Here is an 18,711-nt window from a genome sequence, read left to right as displayed (position 1 = left end):
GAAGGGGGAAGCTTTGCGAGAACGAATTGTACAAGCCGAAATCTAAACTCCTACAGTACTCCTCATGCATGACATTGTGATGGACTAGTTAACTACAAAACAAGTTGTTGCCTTCCCCTCTTTGGTCTTTCCATAACCTCGAACCTTCCAGGTTGGAAGGCTGTCGGTTAGCGCTACGGAGATGTGTTGAAGCTAGGTGTCAGGACGTCGAATGTCTCAGTACTCTGTCAGTTTTGTGCCTAGTTGTTGCACTTTCTGACTGTATATAGTATCTAGTTACAGTGGTGGAGAGTTACTCTTAACTCGTTTCCATATGTCCTTTTCCCTTTCTCCTTTTATTATTGGCTCAATACCCGAGTTTCAAATATTTTAAAATATATAATATATCTTGTTGTGGCATATGGATATCTTCAGTTGCGTATATCAAGCATATTGTGCAGCAGTGTATTCCTGGACATCTTGAAGATCTTAGTATAAGAAAATACCAATTGTACCTACCAGGTTGTACCTACCAGGTATTGGGGGTAAATAAGTAGTTTGAGCAATAGTTCCTGACATCAGAGTCCTGGATACCATCCACATGATGCAGAAGAAAGCAAAAAGGTCCATGGTCGGGCGTTAGAGACTTTCCAGAACACAGTTTGCTCAGAGAGGTCAAGGAAGCAAGAGGTATCAGATCATAGAATTCCGAACTGATCCCAAACTGGAAGAGTGAGAGCTTTAAATAGGAGTTCGCCAGTGTGACCAGATAATAAAGCACATCTGCCTAAGTGCTAGCGAAGTGATTAGCGGCCAAATCCACGCGATGTGTAGTCAGCACAGTAATAAATTATTGTTATGTCAAATTGTAGAACAACATTGACAGAGACTACAATCAATAGCCTGACATCCTGATACTTGTATCCAAGAGTTCTAGAAGTTGGCTTTTCTCTTTCAAACTGGAAATTTCTTTCTTCCGGTATATATCGGCGTGGACTCGTAACACCTTTTCACACCTACTCTACATTATCTTGAATTCCGTTTACTCAGGAATTGACAACAATTCCGACGCTCACAAGTCCCTTTTTCAAAATCCAGCTTCTATCTCAGCATCAGCAGATGTGCTGTGTAAGGAAAAAGTGAGTAAGGCGATTAACTCTCTTAAAAATGTTTGCTTAGCTCACTTTAAGCTCAATTCAAAAAAAAGATGTTTTACTCAACTCACTCTCCAGTCTCCGCATCGCAGATTTATAGGTTCATTATAAGGCCACCACAAAATATCTCTCTATGCCTTTACTTGCTCCATCATGACGTCACCCTGGGTCAGGCAGCATTCATATTCAGCAGTTGAATGCTTTAAACTACTATTGTCGTAGATTTGAAAGTGTGCAACTCTAACAAGACGCTCACACATCGGCATCAACAATGCGTTCTTAGTCTCCGAGGTGGTTCTGCTCTTTCCTAAATACTTCAGTAAGGATAGATAAACCCAGTTTTCAACGCCACAACATTATTCCTCGCCACCGATTATCTTTAAAAAAAGAAAGGATCTTTCGCCGTTTCAATCAATGTGAACAAGCCCGCCGCACCACATGACCTGCCCAGCTTTTAGCCCTAAGGTCGAATGCTCACCACACTGTAGCCCGGATTTCATTGGACACGCCACTCTCCATTTAGCCTTGTCTAATCCTGTCTCTGAATGAGAATTGCCAGTTGGCATCTGACAGAGATGCCTGGCAGTCACACTGTGCATCTACTGCTTACACAGCTGCATAATGCCGTTTATTATTTTTATTTTTATTTTTACTTTAACTCGGATACTGAGCCAGTAATAAATGTAAGAAAGAGAAGAAAGACATGTTGGATAATGTCTCAGTAGCTTGTCAGTTTTGTGCCCTATTATTGCACTTTCTGACCGTTTATTATCTTGTTACAGTCGTGGATAGTTGCTGCATAACTCGTTCTCATGTGTTTCTTCTCTTTTTTACATTTATTTTTACTATTATAATTTTTTTCGCCAACGCAGATAATGATGAAGATGATGATGATGATGATGATGATGATGATGAATCCTTCTTCACTCCTCGATTTGTACGCTTTCCACTACATCCAAATATCCAACCAATGAGTCAAATGTTAGCGCAGCGTTTGATTTCGATGACGTTATGCATGTTACAAAAACCGAGCTGAATGCACTGGACACCTACAGATTTGCCACGCGAGGAGTGTCAGACAGAGTGGACTGTGTGCAGGCAATGTGATATTGTCATCGGTACAGTTAATTTTTATTGAGAAGCATAAGAAGCTCTGGATTGCCGCTCAAAGCAAAACATAACGAAATAATTATAATGACGTCCTACGCATAGCCTCTACATCTACAAACTAGTTTCCATCTAGGTACATTCAATTTCGCTAATAACGACTGCGGATATGACGACAATTTGCGAAAAACGACAGACTTTCCATGCCTGGAGCAAAGTCCATACTACCTCTATACATACATGTATAATGAGACTTCGGATAGAACGAAACTTCGCGAATAGGGACACTTTTCTGGTGCCCGGCCGAGTGTCATTATACGCAAATTTGACAGTAAATCTCCTCTCAACATATCTGAAGGGTTTACTAGTGGGCCTGTTAGTTGCAACTTGTAAACAGCTGCTGCAGCCTTTGAAACCGAAAAACGAAGGACTCTTCATTGTTCTTGAATGCAGCTGATAATGGCGAGAAGTAGAAAGGAAAGTGTTGTGGTGCTTTTTTAATTTTTTACTGAACACACAACCTACTCGTAAGAAAAGGTACTAGGTGAGTACTGGAAGTGATCAAGGATCTTCCACACACAGGATAAAGCGCGCAAGAATGGAAAAGGTGGCAGTGAAAGATTGAGGAGCGCGAATGATTTCAGCAGCTACGAGGAGACTACAAAGTAAAGGAAACAAAAGATGTAAAAATTATTCTAAAAAATGGAATCCGCTCATCAGCAGCGTGAGATGGTATTTGTCAGGTGCTGCATTTCCTGTGCCCTACTAAGGGCCAGTATAGTGTGCCTTAGAGGGTGTACAACATTATTTGGAAACATCTACAAAGAATTAATCGACAAGAGCCTCCTGCCACGCTGGCGGTTTCCGAGGCAGCTATTGGTGTTTAGTATCTTTTTCAAACAGTCTTTGTTATTCATGTGTATTTGTGCAGGCTTTGTGGCCGGATTCCTCACTGTGATTATCAGAGCATAATTATGACGTTAAAACAACATACAATGGCTACCACTGATTCAACCCTTTGCTGAGATCAAAAGCAGAATTTATCTAACGAAGATAGCGGCTTCATCAATGCCAACATCTTCATCTGAACTGGCCTGATTTGCACAAATGCGTATTTGTACTTGATCAGAGGTACTGGTGTCCAGTTGACGGTGAAACCACGGCATGTCTGTGTTGTCACAACATGTACCACTAGCGCGGCATTGACTGGTGTTGCTCCATGCATGTGCAGCCGGAGTGAATGTCCAGGATCCCCCAACACGCTCATGGTCAGCGCAATAATAGTGACTTCCAACAAATGATGGAGGTCGAACGCCCGGGCTGCATGGACAGGTACGATGACCACTAGCTCCGTAAGTCCATAGATGACGCATAGGAGAACCATAGGTGACAGAGACACCATCCACGTAGAAGCTATTTAACCCGACACTGTCGAGTGCATCGAATCCATCCAGAGTGTTTTCCTGGCATCAACAACACACAGACAAGGCATGTTTTAGCTGTGCAGCCTTTTTTCCAGCCTTTCCAGGAAAGAATGCATAATAATCGATCTGCTACTGAAGCTCGCCACAATATCTCTCGCGAGCTCCACCGCTTCTTAGCACTATAAGCCATGATCACTTCCCCATTGTTGGCTGCTCTCCATTGCAACTTTGAATCAGGGCTGTGACTGAATAGTAAGTGTATCGAGTGTTTTTTTCCCCTAAATATCCATATACTGAGAAGTGGTCGTTTGGAGGCGGTGAAAATAGTTTCGCAATCTACACCTTCGCATACAAAGACGCAAATCCACACAATCAAGTACATACTTCCTTCCATCAATCGTTTTCTTTCCCTTCTCTTCAGGCTAGTACAAGGAATTTTTGAAATTTGGAAAAACACAAAGCATGTATGTGCCACATTATGGTGGTTCATTTCTGGTGAATGCCAGAAGAACACCTTTTAATCATAACGCCTTCTCTTACCTCTATAACCAGCCTCCCCGAATTCAAGCATTCTCTCTATCAGCATTTTCGCCGATATATTCATTAACACTGACGGTATCCCAACTCTTACTTTACCAGATTTTGTATGCCTCGATCTATTTCCTTATCCTATCCTCGATTAACTGCTCCCTCTACATAAAGTTGTCATTTCAATCTTCTTGCAGTAGATCGCCTCGACAGGCCCAAAGCCTTTGGGAAAGTCATAAAAAATATTATAAAACGCAAATAACTAAATGTATTTTTTCACTCACATAGCAACCGGGTTGTACATGCGGTAGTGGTCTACCAGAATGTACTCACACAATGTACTCAGTATACCGTCACACCACGCTCGCAGCCACACGCTAGCCAAAACTAGGCCAGAAGTAATAAAGAGCAAGGCGGCCAGCAAGAGATGTGTCAGTGCAAGACACGAGCAGAGATATGTCCTGGTGTGGGTGACTGGCCAGTGGGGGAGCGCCTGAAAATCCGACTCCCTAAATTTCCAGCCACGACCACTCAACCGGGCTGGGGGAAAAACTCGCCTTGCGGCCAAAAATCCCTCCTACTAATATGGGACCTGCCCCACTGCCAGTCACACCCAAAAGAAAAACCGAAGAGAAACAAGCAGAAAGGAGTAATCATACAACCAAAAAAAACACCGAGACCCTCGGGACAGAAACACACAAAACAAAGCATGCCATGGAAAACCAGTAAAACTGCACCCAATGGAAACCCAAAAACGTACGGGACCCAAGGGAGGGAAGGCGGGAAAAACTCCACGCTCTACGAGGAATACAAGACCACGATGGCAGGTGGAGGAGAGTTGCGTAGTGGAAGAGCAGCAGAGCACGACAGAAAAATGGTGAGTGAAAAATATGTTTTTTACACTCTTTCGCTACGCTCAGCCGTGAAAAAAACAACACATTATTATTATTTGAACAAACGGCGAGGAAACAACAATTTGATAGCCGCAATTAGTAATACAAGCTGGATCGACGAAATTTTGTGTACACTTTATTCATGTAATGTAAAACTGTGGAGACAATGTGCAATAAAACGATGAAAATGTGAAGAAAGGGTTCCAAAACATTTAGCTGTAGTTCATAACCATGACAAGCACGGCACAATACAGTGAAAAAAGTGTCGGAATACGAATTGCAAAAATCAGGGCTAGCCTACAGATGATTGTACACTGAAGACTTGCTACCACGAAACCTACGCACAACACTAACATTCTCACCGGCACTCTCACGATCACTACAATCGTCGCTCTCCGACTCATTGCTCCCTTCAGCGTCCGTTCAATCATCCGCTTCCTCTGCGCTCTCTCTCTGTTATCCCGTCTGACTTGGCCTATTGAACGGGACTCAACAGCATCATCTCTGCTTCGCCCCATGAATTTCAAATTGCGCTCCACATACTCCTCCCAATACCGTATGTTCTTCCTTTTTCGCCTTCTCCTCCTGACACGGTCTGTCTTATCTTTCCCCTCCTTCTAATGTGCTGTCTCTACTCCTAACATTTCGTATCTGATGATGTGCATGTAGCTGTCACTCCTTTCATTTTTTTATTCTTCTTTCTTTCTGGTGCGTTTTTAGTCCCCATGACGTCGAGACCTCGGGTTGGCTGAGGGCAAAAAGCCTCACCATCACTATGCTTTTTCACTCATAAAGCGACTGTTCAGTACATGGGGTAGTGGTCTACCAGAGCAATCACACTCACCACCGTGGTGGTTTTCCAGAAATGAGTAGAAGCAAAAAACCCACACTCGCAGCCACATAATAGATAAATAGCCGAAAAACATTTAAATCCATCAAAGAACCGCCAGCAAGCGGGAGAAAAGGCCGTGAAATCAAGTGAAACAGCATGGCCAGTGGTGAGCATGGGTGACTGGGCAGCAGGGGAGCGCCTGAAAAACAATGACTCCCTACATTCCTAGCCGCGACCACTCAACTGGGCTAGAGAAACACGCCTTTCGGCCAAAAAACCTTTCTATTTCATTAATTCCTGCCCCGCTGCCAGTCAGACCTAAGAATAGAGATAGCAAGAAATGGTATGTAATAACCGGTGTATGTCATAATCATAAGCCACACACATAGGCATACATTGTCAAGAAGAACAGCGGACGACTCCCATGAAACCAGGGTGGGTGGGTGGGCAACTTCAACTACCACGAGGAAAAACAAAGACCGTGATGGCAGGTTCAACGGAGTTGCGCAGAACAAGAGCAAATGCACGAAAATATTTGTGAGTAAAAAATACGTTTTTTGCACTCTTTCGCTACGCTCAGCCGTGAAAAAACAAAACCTTTTGACTTTGCCTGTGGGCTGTGATCATTGTAAAAAAATAAAAACATATCTAGACTGTTGTTTTGTTGTTATTTAAATAGTGAAAATACGATCTAAATAGTGACTGAAGTACCCGTAACCACTTCTTTCTTTCGCTTTATTGATGTATTTTAATGGCTATGGAGGGTAGCCAAGTTTTCGGCTAAGCGGGTATGGAGAAGAAGAGGAGGAGAGATTGTGGCATTAAGATAACACTTCAACAATATGATTCTCCACCTCTTCTCCTCCATGCGGTCTCAGCCGTCTACACCAAGTAACTACTACACACAACAACAATTCACCGTAGGATAACTCCTGTTTGCGTAACACTTCACTTACACGATATCCAGTGACGAACCCTATGACTTCGCTGTATTCGCCAGGCAAAGCATGGAATGTTGCCAAGGAGCACAATCCAGATTGGGTGATTGGTCTTGTGCATATCGGTACTTCCAAATCTTGGAAGCGCATGGTTCCAGGACATCGCTGTTGCTCTCTTGGATTTATGTAGGCAATCCGCGTCCATCCGCCTCCATAGCGTTCCATCTCGCAATACACCTAAGGAGAATAGCACAATAGTCCGGCCATAATGTTGACCACTTGCTACACTAGGTGTGCAAGAATGGAATCGGATGTAGAGCCAAGGATACATTGATAGTAAAGAAAAAAAGGACCAAGAAACGGTCAGTGTCGTGCAATGTTATCGCATGAGCTGATTGTTTAGTAACTGGTGGTGCTAGTGGACATTATAGCGTAACTTGTAGTTTCTTGGACCTTTTTCTTTACTATAAGGTTGCTACATTGGAAACCTTTGGTGAGAGAGCGGCTGTGTGTAAGAACAACTGGGTACTGTATACTGTATACTTCAAAGTAAACTGCACATGTTTATGGATGGACTTCGCTTGTTCGCTATCATCACTTCAGCGATGGGCATGTGGATACTGAGAAAGTGGATAAAGGGAGTTTCGTAAACCGAGACGTTGGTTTGTTCTTAATTATAGTCCTCTTACATCACTACCTCTTTATTTCTATTAATTTTCTGAATGTTTGCATAGTACATAATTCTACAAGTAAAGCTTTAAAGATTGAAAGATCTGCAAAACTCCACGAGATTCGAAGGATACTACAGAAGGAGGGCGAGCAATATTGGCAACGTAAGGCTGTTGAAGTAGATGCTTTACGCCCTGACCCACGGTCCTACTTCAACGCCATCAACAACTTACGCCAACTACGCTCTGGGAAGAAGGCTGCGCCTGTGCGTCTTGCTGACGCAGACGGCAGAATCATGGCAGACATCTCATGGAATCTTAATGCCTTTAATGAATATTATGAATCGGTATTTTACACTGATGGCCAGCCACTCGACCTCAGGCAGCAATCGAATGAGGAAGATCCATTCACAATCGAAGAAGTACGGTCTGCAATTATCAAGCAGAAGTCTGGTGGTGCTGTCGGTCCTGATGGTATCAGTGCTGATGCTTTGAAGTCAGCTAAAAACCTTTTCGCACCCTGGCTGACGAATTTCTTCAACGCTGTTCAAGCTACAGAGTACTGTCCTGACGACATGCGCTGCGGCCTCATCGTTCCCATCTACAAAGCCGGCAAGCCTCTAGGACATCCAAAAAGCTACCGCCCCGTTATGCTCCTTTCCGTCGTCCGTAAGATCTTGACGTCAATACTCACTCGACGACACACACTCCATGTGCAGTCATATGTGGCAGAGAGCCAAGCTGGTTTCCGCCCTGGCAGATCGACCACGGATGGTGTCTTTTACGCCAGGACGATGTGTGAGCGCGCACTACTTGGCGACTGGTCATATTCATCGGCACTATTGGACTTCAGCGGTGCGTTTGACACTGTCATTCGTCAGGTTGCTCTGGAGAGGTTAGCCACTGCTGGCGCACCAACGTCCACCACTGCAGTCCTAGTATCAAACACAACAGCCCGCACGAAGCTTGGTAAACAACTAAGCAAACCATTTCCAACAAACATCGGCGTCGTCCAGGGTGACCCAATGTCACCAATAATGTTTATAACTTACGCCGAAGGTTCCATGCGTAGGATCCGAGAGCAAGCTCTACCCGCGTCAGACCTACCAGCAACTTTCACACAATACGCAGACGACACCACTGCCCATCAGAACGAGCGATCATCTGTGGAAGAAACCGTCCGTGTGTGTGAACCCGTTTTCTCGGATGACAATCTGAAGCTGAACGTGGCAAAAACTCAATATTTCACTGTGACCAAGGAAGATGATTCCTGGAAATCGGTGAAGCTGCTGGGGAGTATGCTAGGCACAGCAGAAGACATAGCAGCCAGAGTGTCTGCTGCAAATCGGGCATTTGCAGGCATTCCATGGAAACGCCACAACCTGAATTCCAGGCTGTGTATGTTTTCCTGCCTGATATTGCCTGTCTTGCTGTATAATTGTGCGCTTTGGACCTTATCGCAAACATTAACCGACGTCGTCAATGTATGGCACCGGAAGAAACTACGTACCATCATTGGTATCACGTACCCACAACGAATCTCGAACACAGCGCTGTATGCCAGAACCGAGCAGACCCCACTATCCCAAGTCTGCAGGCAACGGAGACTGCTGTGGTTCGGCCATGTAGTGAGGGAAGGCGAAGAATCGTCCTCTTTCCAAGCCCTCCTAATGTCGATCAACACAACAGACATACGACGACCCCGAGGACGGCCACGTCTGAGATGGATCGACGTTGTCAAGAAAGACTTACAATGCATTAATCTGTCGCTTCTGGATGCTGTGCAATCTGCTTCTGATAGAGCTGCTTGGCTCGAAATTGTTAACAGATGCGTTGACCTCATGCAATGAGTGAAATGCGAACTGTCATTATTATTATTATTAATGTTTTTCTATCTCTTTGATATGCCTTACGCTGTCTCAGTCCGCCTCTCTGTGTCTTTCTGTCTGTTTCCAGTGTGTGGGTGTGGGCACGTGCGTACGTTTGTTAGTGTTTGTGTGCGTGAATGACCGGAGAGCGAAAGCGATACATGTACCTAGGTAATTACAGAAACAGTCAGATAGAGATCAGACGATAGTTAAAGACATACATTTATCATCGTTAAGCGATTACACCATTGGAAAGCTTGGAGCTTCCTCTTGGATCTACATATTTCAATATTTGCAACAGGACTAAAATCGATGGAGTTACGACAGTTTTACGGTTCTTACACAATATCAGTCGTTAATGACTGATGCACCGCAAAGGGTTAAAATTAACTTAAATTAAATTAAACATGAACGATAAAGCCAGGAATACAATCCTAACATCTGAAGTGTTCTGCAAATAATTATTATGATTTTGGATTGTGGTTCTCGACTCTATCGTACTGAAGTACAACAGAATGTACTAGTAGTATTGCGATTGCCAGACATCTGTTATGGCCCACGTGTAGCTTACCTTAATGAAGGTGCCTTTGTGTGACAGGATCATGTAATAGCCTAAACAACCAATTGTAACGAGAAAAAGTGGGGCAGTGATATTGGATTCCACTTTCACACTTACAATGCACACAAATACAGGGTTCTTAGAATGTACAGAAATTCGTACACATTAGCCCCTCTCGCAAGTCGTGGGAAGCAAAGACAATCAACATTACAAAACAATAGTGCAATTAACTTTACGTAGTGCTCAACACATGAAGAAGGTTGCTGCGACAAGGTTTAACGCAGTCACCGGTGCAATACGTCTATTCTGGACCAGCGATTCAATTCAGTAAGAGATAAACTGCCATGTCATTTAAGAAATTCTGTCGCGAAGCATGCAAATCTACACAAGGAAATTTAATTTAATTTTCACTCGATGTTTCATGCTACGTAGGGTTGCTCACCGGATGGCAGGGAGACGTTTTCTTTGGATTTCTGGAGATCTTTACATGACATTGGGAATGAGTTGATTACATTTTGACCGAGACGAAGAGACCTTCAAAATACAAAAACAATTTGATTTACCCAATTGAAATTTAATAGAGAGCCGGATATATCGCTAAAGTACTTCATAATCAAACCGGTTTTTACTAGCAATCTTCCTTCATCACTATCACACTACTTGGAAGGGGCGATGTAATGCAAGACAAACTAACCACTATGCATGTACAGTGACACAGAGAAAGACACTATCCATGTAGACGCATCGCTCTGTGTCCTAGCGTAAAGATAGACGACATAAGATCATATCTGCCGAGACGTGATGTGCATTGCGACTACTGATTTCAAAGTTATTCATGATTCTTGATCGATGCGTGATCTATCCTGAGATTGGGCGATCATCAGTCGGATAAAAGCATGAACCTGAAATTTTGCCTAGGAACACATTGGTACCCATGCCAACGCCGTCACAAATAAATCTAAATTTGAACTTACTTCGTTTTCATCCAGTGGCGAATACGGTCGTTGTGGCATAATACATCACAACAAGAGAACAAAAAGAAGAAAAGCGGGGTTATAATGTGGGAACGGGTCATCATCACGGGGTAGAGTCGAGTCGGTAGAGCTGTGCTTCCGGGACTAGAGGCCGGTTTACACCCCAGTATTCCCGGCCTCGAGGCCGGCTTACACCCCATTATACTAGAGGCCGGCTTACACCCCAGTCTTCCCGGCCTTGAGGCCGGCTTACATCCCAGTATATACTAGAGGCCGGCTTACACTCAAGTATACTAGAGGCCGGCTCACACCCCCAGTGCACTGTATATGGAATTGCCCCGTGTCTCACCCCTAAGACGAAGTGTACAGTCCAGCCAAACTAGCTGAAATTCACAATTTTATTGATGTTAGGCTACTGGTGAGGCAAGGGTGACAATAGCAGGCACAGATTGAAGCTGCAATTGAAAAACATCTTTAATACGTTGAAAGCAAAGCAAGCTTAAATGTGCATTTCGGCCATTTTTCGCTCCCAAGGGTTATGTAAAGGGATATTGTTCATGCCTGGATCGGCTTATATTATCTCATCTAAACAATGGAAGATGGGGATGGCGAGGAGTACAGAAGCACTAAAGGGAAGCCATGTGAAGCATCTTAAATTAATATTCCCGTCACGTGGTCGGAACAAGAGGTTCCCCAACTCTCACAGGGCATCTTCCGATTCGCATCAAGCATACTTATACATGTATATTTAGCCTTTTCCCATACGAGCTTGTGCAGCCAGTGAATTAGGCATCGAGGCTTAACTTTGTTGCTGATTAGCTCCATGTGTGCCAAAAACGGAACGAATTCAAGCCCGTAAATCCCATTCTGGAGTGTAAAACAGGTACAGGTATTTTTCCCATAGCGTTTCTTGAAGCTCCTTACCAATTCGTCTAGCTCCTCAAATTTGCTATCGAGTAACGCGTCGATGTGTGCGAGCTTCTCATCCAGTGTGGATTTGAGCGATGCCTTGAACATTGACAGAGCTTGCGCATGGTCACCGGCAATGGTCGGCGGGTTCGCTCCTCCCTGGTTTGGAAGCTGAGGAAATCCTCTACTCTCAAATCCGGCTGACCGCAGCTCTTGTGGCCAATCTGCACAAGGTAACCCGTTTTCACATGCATGGTGCAATTAATGTAATACAAGTTATGTGTACTTGTCATTCTGTGAACTTATCTTTGACTGCTCTCTACTGTTAGAGGCTGATGTAAATTACCTTTTTTAATATACAGATGTATTATTAACTGTTGGTGTGTGTTTTGTGTGTGTGTTTTCACGTGTATGAGTGTGTGTGACTGTGTGTGTATGTGTGTGTGTGTGCGTGTGTGTGTGTGTGTGTCCCATAATTATGGTGCAGTGGTATGTTCAGTCGATTTCCAATCGAGAGGTTGCAGGTTCAATTCCCGACGACTGTGGTCGCACACGTCTTTCTTCTCTTTCTCATTCTCCTAGCTTCTCCTTCATTCTCCTGGGTGGTCACCAACAGCCAGTGTATGCCGGAGTATGTGGTTTGGTGTGCGTGTCACAATAAGGAATGAAAAACTGGAAAACTGAAAAATAAAAAATAGGGATTCACTGGCCAGAAAAAGCCACTTCAATCAGCTGTGTGGTAACATTAGTGGCGGTCAATTCATGAGCCTTGCACGCTGTTGAATGGTGTAATTCCAGCACAAGTTACTATGTCTAATATAGCTGTTCGTTATCATCACTTCAGCGATGTGCATGTGTGTGTGTGTGTGTGCGTGTGTGTGTGTGTGTGTGTGTGTGTGTGTGTGTGTGTGTGTGTGTGTGTGTGTGTGTGTGTGTGTGTGTGTGTGTGTGTGTGTGTGTGTGTGTGTGTGTGTGTGTGTACATCCTTTATGTGTATGCTTGGCTGTTCGCGTCACGGTGCGTGCATATGTATAAGTCACTTGTGAAAATAAGATGGTTGGTATTTGGACTTTATTACATGTCTCTCAAGTGCTAGCATTCACAAGGCTAGGTTTTAAAATGTAGGTTCTGCTTTCCATGAGGATTTGTGAACCATTCGTGCTTCTTACGTGCATTCGTCAGCACTACATTTATATCATGACTTACACGTTTGGCAGTATCGACCACGAAATGGCTGTTTGCACCTACAGCGATAGCCTGTCTGTCCAATAGTCTGACACGTCCCGCCATTCTGACATGGATTGCCAATGGCACAGATCGAGAGCACTAAACGACAAGACGAAAAGGCACGGTTCACAAACTAGACTATTTGCACAGCAAGCGCAAGCACCCCAGTGACGGTTGTCTGTCCAAATTGCCAGACACATTTCCCTGGCCACTCTCCCTGAGGGTACCAGGATGTGATTGTAGAAATACTTGCACTCTCTCCCTGCACGTACATTGTTCATTGTTCTACTTGCAGTGTTGGGAAACAAACTACATGTATGCGGATGGAATTCAGCATAATATGTTTCAAACGAGTTTGAAGGTCACGTACGTCATGACAACAAGTTATGGTTCGCAAGCTGATTGTCATCAGTATAATTATTATGACACTTGAATGCAGGAGCATTATCATATTCCACTGTGTGTAGAAGTATGGGATTACGCACTTGTGTCACTACAATCATGTAGAGTATGTCAACTATTATTGTTGGACACATACCGTTGTCACAGAACAATCCAGCATAGCCAGGGTTGCAAGCACATTGGTATTCCTTCGCCTGTGCGCTCCCATTACTGCCAGCCAGTGCGACGTCAGCGTAGATACAAAATCCTCCGTGTTTGCATGGCATTGGGTGGGTGCAGCCTTCATCTATACGTGCAACACATACATGTAGATGTCAATGTACAGTTGATGATCAAACAAAATAACAGTTATTGTTATGTGTTGCTCAAAAATCCGATACCGTTATAATCACCACTGCGCTGAGCCAGTTCACATCGCAGTGTTCACACGTCTAGGGCTGCACAGTACCAGCCGTGGAATTCACCGGAAAGATCGGATTTCATTCATCACTCTTACACTTACCCCACCCCACGGCTCACGTCCAATGACTGACACATGAGACTGGCTTTCCACAGGACTCAGGCTTGAGTAGACTGACGAGTTGGATGCTCCATAAGGGCTCATTTTATTAAGCGATCCACCAGCCTAGCTTTTTAGGAGGACTACGACACAGCATGCTGAGAGCGCGCGACCCGGTTAAGGCCCCTTATAAAAATTAATACTTACTGTAAATCAACAAATTTTGGCCGGCGAGAAACTTTGGCCGATCTCGAAATGAAACTTTTGGCCGTCATTTAGATTTGGCCGATTGTGGTTTTCAAAAAAGAAATCAATTGGTATTTGTTGCCCTCACATGCAGGCATGGCTCAATGTTGTTGTTGTTGTTTGGCTTTATTTAAAGTGGAGTTCCAAAACAGGCCTAAACTAATGACAACGGTCCCACTGATAATAAGAGAAAAGAAAAATATATAATAATAAGCGGGCAAACAGAACCAAGAAGAAGATACAGCTGTAGTTAGATAACTAATATGAGCACGGCAGCAGGGGAAAAAAGTCACAAGCACGGCAACCGGGAAGAAAGGAGTGAGTGAGTGAGAGAGAGAGAGAGAGAGAGAGAAGAGAGAGAGAGAGAGAGAGAGAGAGAGAGAGAGAGAGAGAGAGAGAGAGAGAGAGAGAGAGAGAGAGAGAGAGAGAGAGAGAGAGAGAGAGAGAGAAAGAGAGAGAGAGAGAGAGAGAGAGAGAGAGATAATGCATCATTTGCCTCTATGACAAATTTTGGCCTGCGATTCACTTTGGCCGGTTGGTACTAGGCTCCGGCGGATTATGCTCGCGAAATCATGGAATTATGCTTTCATGGATACTCGTATTATGCTCGCAAGATCCTCATATTATGCTTTAGCATGCGGGGATACATATTCACTTTGTTGTACTTATGGACCCTCAAAGTTCGGAAAATTGTGCCATTTTCGTACTTGCAAGTGGCCATAAGTACAACAACATGTTACATGAGTACTGAGTCCCCATGCCAAGGTGTCCATGCATGCTAGCCTAGAGATCAACATGGAAAAGAGAAAACATTACTTCTTCTATTCATTCGATGACTTCTTTTGTAAAGAGATTTTTTCATTGCCGAATCAGTTTGAGTTACCTTCGAAAATTATCATGTTCAACTGTCCTCGTAATTGTCATACTCGTCCAACCGATGTCACCCTCACCCTGCGAATAATCAGCTTATCTCTCCCGTAGCTCCACCTCTCCTTCCATCATGACCAAACAACTCTACCTCAATTTGTTTAGAGCAATATCCATAGCTTGCACAGTCATGGCTGCTAAAATCCATGACTTCGTAACATGCATCATAATGTAATGTACTGCCATGATTTCTACCCTGCGGTGCATTGAAAACACTATTATATCTGCGTGACCTCTGAACCCTTTACCATGCAGACCACCGGTCACCACCAGCACTGATCAGGTGCATTGCACACGCCTACATACTAGAACTGTGGTACAATCATGTAGTTATGCTCCTACCTCCGAGAGGATGCCAAATTATGCTCCAAATTTTCAACCACCAAATTATGCCAATAATTATGCCGGCATAATCCGCCGGTACCTAGTTGGTACCCAGGGGCGAAATCAGTGAAATTAAATCTCCAGCGAAAATTAATTGATTTACAGTAATGGTAAGAGTCTGCATATTCCGCGCAATGTGAGAATTTGCGCAATCTGCAGATTGCGCAGCGCAATCTGAGAATTCCAGATTGCAGATTGCGCAGGCATGCTTGCGCATTCTGGAGACACCGAAGTATTTGTCGCAAGGGACCAGGCACGTGCATGAGCTTCCGCCAGATTTCTGGGAGCACACCCAAGTTCATGTACGTGGGGTGCAAAATTCAAGTGTGTAGTTCGCGCAATCTGTGGGTTTCTTTCAAAACCTGCAGAGCACAGAGAATTCGAGTGGGGTGCAGTCTGTGAGTGCAATCTGTAGATTTCGTTGAAAATCATGAAGAGCACAGCGAATACGTGTGGGGGCTGAGCCCCTATCTGTGACCCGATTTCTTGTACCGTACCTGGTCTCGTGGCACAAATATTTTCATGTCACCCCAGATTGCGCGCGCAATCTGCGCAATCTGGAATTCTCAGATTGCGCGGAACATGCACACAGACCTGAGATAGTGTAAGTCCGTTGCATTCAGGACCAGCCACTCATTTTTTCATTTTTCACTTAAAGAGTGCTGGGGAAATGCCACTGGCTACTGAGGTTCGTTGTCAGTAACCAGCAGAAAGTGGAGTCGGACAGCCATGATGGAAGGAAACTTCTTGAGCTCGTGTCGTAGTGGCTATGGATGCAGAGCGCTTTACCAAAGCACTTGGCATTCTTTTGTTTTTGATCAACGTGCTTTACAACACCCCCCCCCCCCCTCCCCCTTCATCAGCTTGAAAGGCTGACGAATTGACTGCCACAAATTTAGCCTGGCCTACACCACACCGCTGGTTGAAGTGGCTTTTCTGGCCAGTGGATCCCTATTTTTCATTTTCATTTTTTCACACACAACACATAACACACTCGAGTATGCACTGGTTGTTGGTAACCACCCAGGAGACATGGGTGAATATTCATAGACTATGGTATGAGTTTCATTGAATTTTTCCGTCAGATTTCCGGCGCATTATCCGTGCAGCATCAATCATACTTACCCGTGCATTGGGAGAAGTTACTCGCCTTCTCCTCTCCACCGAACACAAGAGACAATAGGAACGGACTGGTCCTCGTAATGGAGTCGGAGTCCACGGGAGTCTCGAACGCCCGCAGTGCCCTTTCATACGTCCCCAAATCGGCGAAGTCTTTACTGGGAAATGCGAGTCTCAGCCACTCCGTCATGCATGTTTCTGCACAGTACAGATCACAGGGGAAATGTCATGATTCCTTCGCCATCGTTCGCTAAAACCTTTATCTTGAATTTTCTTGCAATAATAAGGTAATAATACTAAGCCTTCATAATAATAACTTGCCATATCCTATGAATATCTACAGTTGAGCCTATCAAGTATATTACACAGCAGTGTGTTCCCGGACATCTTGAAGACGTCAGTGAAAGCAAAAACCAATTGTACCTACCAGGTATATCAGGTACAGGATTTTGAGCATTAATTCGCTGCGTCACCGGATTGGTACGCTCAGGATTTTGAGCATTAGTTCGCGACATCAGCGTCGTGGAACCCAACCACATGACGCAGAAGATAGCAAGCGAGTCCATGGTCGGACGCGAAAGTCTCATCACAACACGGTTTGCTCTCAGAGATGTCAGGGAAGCAAGAATTCGCCAAAAAAATATAAGCCTGAAATGATCACAGCCTGGAAGAGTGAGAGCTTTATATAGGAGTCCACCAGCGTAGCCAGATACTACAGCAAATCTGCCGGGTATAGAATGTCCTGGCAAGGTGTTAAGCGGCCAAATCCACTTCTTCTCTTCTGCAGTCTGCACAATCCAGTGCTATGCAGTCCGATCGTGCCAACTTGTTGTACAAAACTGACAGAGAATGCTCTGGAAATACTCTGGAAATCAATAACCCCACACTGTGACACTTATATCCATGACGTCTAGATATTAACTTTCTTTCTTCCGCATTTTTCTTGACGTAGACTCGTTACACCTCTTTCACATACCCTCTTCTCATCTTCTATGACAATTTAGGTCTTCTCTGGGATTGACAACGCTCACAAATTCCGTATTCTTAATGTAGTGAAAGTCTCAGCATCAGTAGATGCGCAGTGCAAGGAAAGAGTGAGCGGGGCAAAATAACTCTCTTAAAGAATGTTTGCTTAGCTCACTTTAAGCTCACTTCAAAAACAAGTGTTTTACTCAACTCATTCTCCTTCTCGCAAATGATTGGTTCATTACTTGGCAAGGGCAATTATCCCTCTATGCAGTTACTTGCTCCGTCATGACATCGCCTTGAGTCCGCCAGCATTCATCAGTTGATAGCATTACGCTAGCTACTTTGGTCACAGAATCCTGACTGCTTTCTCGATTCTAGACCAATGGTAACTACCATTGGCTTCGTGGATTTGACGGTGTGCAACTCTAACACCCACCCACATCGGCAACAACAATATGTCCGAGGTGATTCTTCTCCCGAACTACCTCAGTATGGACCAATAGACCCATATTTATGTCAACGCCACCACATTATTCCTCTCGCCACGGTTTATGATCTTTTATTTTAAGCCCACACAGTAGCCCAACTGTTAGTGGAAGTGTCACTCTCGCTTTAGCCTTGTCTAACTGCTTCACCCCTCGGTTTTTGCGCTTGCACCACATCCAAAATCCAACCCATGAGTCAAATGTTAGCGCCTTGTTTGATTTCGATGACGTTATGCATGTTCCAAAAATCGATCCGAGGCCTGAATGGTCCGGACCGCATGCGCCGACCCTTGGCCCTGCTTTTGACACGTTGGTCGGATTTTATTGGCTGCGCCATCACTTGGCAGGAGGCAGGTAGAGTCTTCCCCAACACCAATGGTGGCAGGCTGCTTTGTTCCATTTTCATTAGCCATGTAGAGGTCTAAATCTGTCAGGTAGCACAATTGATTCGAGTCCTGGTGTTGACACTTACATTTCACTTCAGGATTTTTTCCGTTTGCATCCTTCCCTCAAACCAATGCAAGCACACGTTTAGATGTTGATTTTCACCAATACAAACATGTTGGAGACAAAATGTGAATCCACTTCAGTTTGTACCAGTGCACTGTCAACATTATAGA

At 44.3% G+C, this 18,711-nt stretch overlaps 1 protein-coding gene across 1 annotated transcript; it reads right to left on the bottom strand.

The window, feature by feature from the left end:
• Positions 1-2,593: 2,593 nt before the first annotated feature.
• LOC135811391 (uncharacterized) lies at positions 2,594-17,398 on the bottom strand. Its single transcript, XM_065324623.1, has 9 exons — positions 17,065-17,398; positions 16,644-16,835; positions 13,599-13,748; positions 13,040-13,159; positions 11,850-12,057; positions 10,393-10,484; positions 9,963-10,003; positions 6,874-7,092; positions 2,594-3,703 (listed from the first exon to the last, which is right to left on the bottom strand). Exons 1-9 carry the CDS (start codon positions 17,222-17,224, stop codon positions 3,281-3,283), a joined length of 1,605 nt encoding a protein of 534 aa, XP_065180695.1. The 5' UTR covers positions 17,225-17,398; the 3' UTR covers positions 2,594-3,280.
• Between the last annotated feature and the right edge of the window lie 1,313 nt (positions 17,399-18,711).

The sequence above is a fragment of the Sycon ciliatum genome, chromosome 3, assembly GCF_964019385.1.
Source record: "Sycon ciliatum chromosome 3, ocSycCili1.1, whole genome shotgun sequence".
In the NCBI taxonomy this organism is placed as follows: Eukaryota; Metazoa; Porifera; class Calcarea; order Leucosolenida; family Sycettidae; genus Sycon; species Sycon ciliatum.
Note: the sequence above shows the minus strand (reverse complement) of the source record. Positions and strands in the feature narration are given on the sequence as shown.

Bases quoted from the DNA above. Each gene is read 5' to 3' on its own strand.
- LOC135811391 (XM_065324623.1), bottom strand. From the start codon at position 17,224: ATGAGACTTTCGCGTCCGACCATGGACTCGCTTGCTATCTTCTGCGTC. The intron at 12,058-13,039 runs GTAAGTCATGAT...TACCTTGTGCAG, and splicing joins TGGTCGATACTGCCAAACGT to ATTGGCCACAAGAGCTGCGG. The intron at 7,093-9,962 runs GTAAGCTACACG...TATTCTCCTTAG, and splicing joins ACAAAGGCACCTTCATTAAG to GTGTATTGCGAGATGGAACG.